The sequence below is a fragment of the Phoxinus phoxinus genome, assembly GCF_949152265.1.
Source record: "Phoxinus phoxinus genome assembly, chromosome: 6".
Taxonomy (NCBI): Eukaryota; Metazoa; Chordata; class Actinopteri; order Cypriniformes; family Leuciscidae; genus Phoxinus; species Phoxinus phoxinus.
This window is the reverse complement of record NC_136881.1, coordinates 381,825-389,324: the sequence shown is the minus strand read 5'-3', so window position 1 is coordinate 389,324 and position 7,500 is coordinate 381,825. Positions and strand designations below refer to the sequence as shown.

Genomic DNA, 7,500 nt, shown 5'->3' with positions numbered 1-7,500 from the left:
GCATAGAAATCAAAACTGCCGAACGTTACTGAATGAAACGCTGAACCCATTCGGACTCGATCTCCTCCATCTGTGCTTATGATCCTCATTCTGAGTCCCATACGGACCACGACTTTGACAAAAACACCATTTTCTCAGCGTTGATATTCAAGTGTTGATAAAATATAATGAATGAAGCTGGAATAAAAGCTTCTTTCTTTCTTTCTGAAAATGATCAAAAATGCTGGTGGGGAAAGAGTTAATAATAAAAATAATTATCTTAGTGTGAAGAACAGGTTAAGTGGGTAAATGCCAATAAAGAGCCGTTAATTGTAAGAGTGTCGAGCAGGATAAACACACACTCCTCAGTGTCGACAGGATAAACACACACTCCTCAGTGTCGAGCAGGATAAACACACACTCCTCAGTGTCGACAGGATAAACACACACTCCTCAGTGTCGACAGGATAAACACACACTCCTCAGTGTCGACAGGAGAACTGAGAGGAATGTAATGTGTGTGAGGACGTGAGGTTGCCCACCTATATCCGCCACGTCCATGCAGTGTCTCTGCGAGGTCCGCGGGCCGGAGCCCGTGTGAGCCGTCACTGTCATGCAGTACATCTGCCAGACCTGCGTGTGTTTGGCGTCGAAGAAGCAGCTGTTGGTGCCGCCGCTGGTGTAGTCGGGACAGTCCTGAGGTGCGTCATCGCTGCGGAGATCACATGACCACATTACTACACATGACTCATGATGACACTCGACACAAACCCTCCGCTGCCGCGAGCCTCACCCCGTCCTGTACTGAAGCGTGTAGGTGATGTTGTCCTGCCCCTCGACGGGACGCCACCAGCACGTGAAGTCCTCCATGTTGGGCGATCGGCAGCGGTGAATGAACGGTCTGGTGCCATCTGGAACACACACACACACACACACACACACACACACACACACACATGACTGATGATCTCCAGTGATGAAGAACATGAAGCACCTTCAGCATGAACACTGAAGCTGTTTTACACTTAAGGCCCATAATGATATCTACATCAGTGATATATAACGCACGATATCATTCGGTCTATTATTAGCGAGCTGCAGCTCCTGTTTTAAATGCTGCAGCTCTTTGAAGTCTAATGGATTCTGATAGCCTGAAACATTATGTAACACTGGTGTAAAAGAGCATCGATAGGGACAGTTTAAAAACATACAGTTGTGTTCCTGTCTTCTGATTGCTCAATGATCTAGTAACAGCAACTAATCACACCGCCGACAGCAGCACTAGAAGAACAGGTTCTGTTCGGAGCTTCATATATAGATATAGACTATATTGCCATAAGTATTGGGACACCCCTTCAAATAATTTAATTCAGGTGTCCCACTCACTTCCATGGCCACAGGTGTATAATATCAAGCACTAGGCATGCAGACGCTTCTACACACATCTGTGAAAGAATGGGTCACTCTCAGGAGCTCAGTGAACTTAAGCATGGTACCGTAAACGGATGCCACCTGTGCAATAAGTCCATTTGTGAAATTTCCTCACTACTGAATATTCCACGATCAACTGATAATGGTATTATAACAAAGTGGAAGCAATTGGGAACAACAGCAAAGTTCTAGGCAACGTAAAATCCCAGAGCGGGTCAGCACATGCTGAGGAACACAGTGCGCAGAAGTCGCCAACTTTCTGCAGAGTCAACAGCTACAGACCTCCAAACTTAGTGTGGCCTTCAGATTAGTGTGTAGAGCTTCATTGAATGGATTTTCATGGCCAAGCAGCTGCACCAAGCCTTACATCACCAAGTGCAGTGGTGTAAAGCGTGAGATGCAGTGGTGTAAAGCGTGGGGTGCAGTGGTGTAAAGCGTGGGGTGCAGTGGTGTAAAGCGTGAGATGCAGTGGTGTAAAGCGTGAGATGCAGTGGTGTAAAGTGTGAGGTGCAGTGGTGTAAAGCGTGGGGTGCAGTGGTGTAAAGTGTGAGGTGCAGTGGTGTAAAGAGTGGGGTGCAGTGGTGTAAAGCGTGGGGTGCAGTGGTGTAAAGCGTGAGGTGCAGTGGTGTAAAGAGTGAGGTGCAGTGGTGTAAAGTGTGAGGTGCAGTGGTGTAAAGTGTGGGATGCAGTGGTGTAAAGAGTGAGGTGCAGTGGTGTAAAGTGTGAGGTGCAGTGGTGTAAAGTGTGAGGTGCAGTGGTGTAAAGTGTGAGGTGCAGTGGTGTAAAGCGTGGGGTGCAGTGGTGTAAAGTGTGAGGTGCAGTGGTGTAAAGTGTGAGGTGCAGTGGTGTAAAGTGTGGGATGCAGTGGTGTAAAGTGTGAGGTGCAGTGGTGTAAAGTGTGAGATGCAGTGGTGTAAAGCGTGAGATGCAGTGGTGTAAAGTGTGAGATGCAGTGGTGTAAAGTGTGGGATGCAGTGGTGTAAAGAGTGAGGTGCAGTGGTGTAAAGTGTGAGGTGCAGTGGTGTAAAGTGTGAGGTGCAGTGGTGTAAAGTGTGGGATGCAGTGGTGTAAAGTGTGAGGTGCAGTGGTGTAAAGAGTGAGGTGCAGTGGTGTAAAGCGTGAGGTGCAGTGGTGTAAAACATGAGGTGCAGTGGTGTAAAGAGTGAGGTGCAGTGGTGTAAAGCGTGAGATGCAGTGGTGTAAAGTGTGGGATGCAGTGGTGTAAAGCGTGAGGTGCAGTGGTGTAAAACATGAGGTGCAGTGGTGTAAAGAGTGAGGAGCAGTGGTGTAAAGTGTGAGATGCAGTGGTGTAAAGTGTGAGATGCAGTGGTGTAAAGTGTGAGATGCAGTGGTGTAAAGTGTGAGGTGCAGTGGTGTAAAGTGTGAGGTGCAGTGGTGTAAAGTGTGGGATGCAGTGGTGTAAAGTGTGAGGTGCAGTGGTGTAAAGTGTGAGATGCAGTGGTGTAAAGCGTGAGATGCAGTGGTGTAAAGTGTGAGATGCAGTGGTGTAAAGTGTGGGATGCAGTGGTGTAAAGTGTGAGGTGCAGTGGTGTAAAGCGTGGGGTGCAGTGGTGTAAAGCGTGGGGTGCAGTGGTGTAAAGCGTGAGATGCAGTGGTGTAAAGCGTGAGATGCAGTGGTGTAAAGTGTGAGGTGCAGTGGTGTAAAGCGTGGGGTGCAGTGGTGTAAAGTGTGAGGTGCAGTGGTGTAAAGAGTGGGGTGCAGTGGTGTAAAGCGTGGGGTGCAGTGGTGTAAAGCGTGAGGTGCAGTGGTGTAAAGTGTGAGGTGCAGTGGTGTAAAGTGTGAGGTGCAAGGGTGTAAAGTGTGGGATGCAGTGGTGTAAAGAGTGAGGTGCAGTGGTGTAAAGTGTGAGGTGCAGTGGTGTAAAGTGTGAGGTGCAGTGGTGTAAAGTGTGAGGTGCAGTGGTGTAAAGCGTGGGGTGCAGTGGTGTAAAGTGTGAGGTGCAGTGGTGTAAAGTGTGAGGTGCAGTGGTGTAAAGTGTGGGATGCAGTGGTGTAAAGTGTGAGGTGCAGTGGTGTAAAGTGTGAGATGCAGTGGTGTAAAGCGTGAGATGCAGTGGTGTAAAGTGTGAGATGCAGTGGTGTAAAGTGTGGGATGCAGTGGTGTAAAGAGTGAGGTGCAGTGGTGTAAAGTGTGAGGTGCAGTGGTGTAAAGTGTGGGATGCAGTGGTGTAAAGAGTGAGGTGCAGTGGGGTAAAGCGTGGGGTGCAGTGGTGTAAAGTGTGAGATGCAGTGGTGTAAAGTGTGGGATGCAGTGGTGTAAAGTGTGAGGTGCAGTGGTGTAAAGAGTGAGGTGCAGTGGTGTAAAGCGTGAGGTGCAGTGGTGTAAAACATGAGGTGCAGTGGTGTAAAGAGTGAGGTGCAGTGGTGTAAAGCGTGAGATGCAGTGGTGTAAAGTGTGAGATGCAGTGGTGTAAAGTGTGGGATGCAGTGGTGTAAAGTGTGAGGTGCAGTGGTGTAAAGCGTGGGGTGCAGTGGTGTAAAGCGTGGGGTGCAGTGGTGTAAAGCGTGAGATGCAGTGGTGTAAAGCGTGAGATGCAGTGGTGTAAAGTGTGAGGTGCAGTGGTGTAAAGCGTGGGGTGCAGTGGTGTAAAGTGTGAGGTGCAGTGGTGTAAAGAGTGGGGTGCAGTGGTGTAAAGCGTGGGGTGCAGTGGTGTAAAGCGTGAGGTGCAGTGGTGTAAAGTGTGAGGTGCAGTGGTGTAAAGTGTGAGGTGCAAGGGTGTAAAGTGTGGGATGCAGTGGTGTAAAGAGTGAGGTGCAGTGGTGTAAAGTGTGAGGTGCAGTGGTGTAAAGTGTGAGGTGCAGTGGTGTAAAGTGTGAGGTGCAGTGGTGTAAAGCGTGGGGTGCAGTGGTGTAAAGTGTGAGGTGCAGTGGTGTAAAGTGTGAGGTGCAGTGGTGTAAAGTGTGGGATGCAGTGGTGTAAAGTGTGAGGTGCAGTGGTGTAAAGTGTGAGATGCAGTGGTGTAAAGCGTGAGATGCAGTGGTGTAAAGTGTGAGATGCAGTGGTGTAAAGTGTGGGATGCAGTGGTGTAAAGAGTGAGGTGCAGTGGTGTAAAGTGTGAGGTGCAGTGGTGTAAAGTGTGGGATGCAGTGGTGTAAAGAGTGAGGTGCAGTGGGGTAAAGCGTGGGGTGCAGTGGTGTAAAGTGTGAGATGCAGTGGTGTAAAGTGTGGGATGCAGTGGTGTAAAGTGTGAGGTGCAGTGGTGTAAAGAGTGAGGTGCAGTGGTGTAAAGCGTGAGGTGCAGTGGTGTAAAACATGAGGTGCAGTGGTGTAAAGAGTGAGGTGCAGTGGTGTAAAGCGTGAGATGCAGTGGTGTAAAGTGTGGGATGCAGTGGTGTAAAGAGTGAGGTGCAGTGGTGTAAAGTGTGGGATGCAGTGGTGTAAAGCGTGAGGTGCAGTGGTGTAAAACATGAGGTGCAGTGGTGTAAAGAGTGAGGTGCAGTGGTGTAAAGTGTGAGATGCAGTGGTGTAAAGTGTGAGATGCAGTGGTGTAAAGTGTGAGATGCAGTGGTGTAAAGTGTGAGGTGCAGTGGTGTAAAGTGTGAGGTGCAGTGGTGTAAAGTGTGGGATGCAGTGGTGTAAAGTGTGAGGTGCAGTGGTGTAAAGTGTGAGATGCAGTGGTGTAAAGCGTGAGATGCAGTGGTGTAAAGTGTGAGATGCAGTGGTGTAAAGTGTGGGATGCAGTGGTGTAAAGTGTGGGATGCAGTGGTGTAAAGCGTGAGGTGCAGTGGTGTAAAGTGTGGGATGCAGTGGTGTAAAGCGTGAGGTGCAGTGGTGTAAAGTGTGGGATGCAGTGGTGTAAAGAGTGAGGTGCAGTGGTGTAAAGTGTGAGGTGCAGTGGTGTAAAGTGTGGGATGCAGTGGTGTAAAGTGTGGGGTGCAGTGGTGTAAAGCGTGGGGTGCAGTGGTGTAAAGCGTGGGGTGCAGTGGTGTAAAGTGTGAGGTGCAGTGGTGTAAAGTGTGGGATGCAGTGGTGTAAAGTGTGGGGTGCAGTGGTGTAAAGCGTGGGATGCAGTGGTGTAAAGAGTGAGGTGCAGTGGTGTAAAGTGTGAGGTGCAGTGGTGTAAAGCGTGAGGTGCAGTGGTGTAAAGCGTGGGGTGCAGTGGTGTAAAGCGTGGGGTGCAGTGGTGTAAAGCGTGAGGTGCAGTGGTGTAAAGTGTGAGATGCAGTGGTGTAAAGTGTGAGATGCAGTGGTGTAAAGTGTGAGATGCAGTGGTGTAAAGCGTGAGGTGCAGTGGTGTAAAGTGTGGGATGCAGTGGTGTAAAGAGTGAGGTGCAGTGGTGTAAAGTGTGAGGTGCAGTGGTGTAAAGTGTGGGATGCAGTGGTGTAAAGAGTGAGGTGCAGTGGGGTAAAGCGTGGGGTGCAGTGGTGTAAAGTGTGAGATGCAGTGGTGTAAAGTGTGGGATGCAGTGGTGTAAAGTGTGAGGTGCAGTGGTGTAAAGAGTGAGGTGCAGTGGTGTAAAGCGTGAGGTGCAGTGGTGTAAAACATGAGGTGCAGTGGTGTAAAGAGTGAGGTGCAGTGGTGTAAAGTGTGAGGTGCAGTGGTGTAAAGTGTGAGATGCAGTGGTGTAAAGTGTGAGATGCAGTGGTGTAAAGCGTGAGATGCAGTGGTGTAAAGTGTGAGATGCAGTGGTGTAAAGCGTGGGGTGCAGTGGTGTAAAGAGTGAGGTGCAGTGGTGTAAAGCGTGAGATGCAGTGGTGTAAAGTGTGAGATGCAGTGGTGTAAAGCGTGGGGTGCAGTGGTGTAAAGAGTGAGATGCAGTGGTGTAAAGTGTGAGATGCAGTGGTGTAAAGCGTGAGATGCAGTGGTGTAAAGTGTGGGATGCAGTGGTGTAAAGAGTGAGGTGCAGTGGTGTAAAGTGTGGGATGCAGTGGTGTAAAGCGTGAGGTGCAGTGGTGTAAAACATGAGGTGCAGTGGTGTAAAGAGTGAGGTGCAGTGCTGTAAAGTGTGAGATGCAGTGGTGTAAAGTGTGAGATGCAGTGGTGTAAAGTGTGAGATGCAGTGGTGTAAAGTGTGAGATGCAGTGGTGTAAAGCGTGAGATGCAGTGGTGTAAAGTGTGAGATGCAGTGGTGTAAAGCGTGGGGTGCAGTGGTGTAAAGAGTGAGATGCAGTGGTGTAAAGTGTGAGATGCAGTGGTGTAAAGTGTGGGATGCAGTGGTGTAAAGAGTGAGGTGCAGTGGTGTAAAGTGTGGGATGCAGTGGTGTAAAACATGAGGTGCAGTGGTGTAAAGAGTGAGGTGCAGTGATGTGAAGCGTGGGATGCAGTGGTGTAAAGCGTGAGATGCAGTGGTGTAAAGCGTGAGATGCAGTGGTGCAAAGTGTGGGATGCAGTGGTGTAAAGTGTGGGATGCAGTGGTGTAAAGAGTGAGATGCAGTGGTGTAAAGCGTGAGATGCAGTGGTGTAAAGTGTGAGATGCAGTGGTGTAAAGCGTGAGATGCAATGGTGTAAAGTGTGGGATGCAGTGGTGTAAAGCGTGAGGTGCAGTGGTGTAAAACATGAGGTGCAGTGGTGTAAAGAGTGAGATGCAGTGGTGTAAAGTGTGGGATGCAGTGGTGTAAAGAGTGAGGTGCAGTGGTGTAAAGTGTGGGATGCAGTGGTGTAAAGCGTGAGGTGCAGTGGTGTAAAACATGAGGTGCAGTGGTGTAAAGAGTGAGGTGCAGTGGTGTAAAGTGTGAGATGCAGTGGTGTAAAGTGTGAGGTGCAGTGGTGTAAAGCGTGGGGTGCAGTGGTGTAAAGCGTGGGGTGCAGTGGTGTAAAGCGTGGGGTGCAGTGGTGTAAAGCGTGGGGTGCAGTGGTGTAAAGCGTGGGGTGCAGTGGTGTAAAGCGTGGGGTGCAGTAGTGTAAAGCGTGAGGTGCAGTGGAGTAAAGAGTGAGGTGCAGTGGAGTAAAGTGTGGGATGCAGTGGTGTAAAACATGAGGTGCAGTGGTGTAAAGAGTGGGATGCAGTGGTGTAAAGTGTGAGGTGCAGTGGTGTAAAGCGTGGGGTGCAGTGGTGTAAAGCGTGGGGTGCAGTGGTGTAAAGCGTGAGATGCAGTGGTGTAAAGCGTGGGGTGCAGTGGTGTAAAGC

General features: G+C 49.7%; 1 protein-coding gene across 1 annotated transcript in view; it reads right to left on the bottom strand.

Annotated features, from left to right (window-relative positions):
- Positions 1–7,500, bottom strand: part of crfa4 (cytokine receptor family, class I receptor 4) — a 47,988-nt gene that overhangs the window by 3,671 nt on the left and 36,817 nt on the right. Inside the window, exons 3-4 of the mRNA XM_079615356.1 lie at positions 773–890; positions 522–691 (exon numbers count right to left, since the gene is read on the bottom strand). Of these exons, the coding sequence (XP_079471482.1) occupies positions 522–691; positions 773–890 (288 nt within the window). The remainder of the gene's footprint in view (positions 1–521; positions 692–772; positions 891–7,500) is intronic.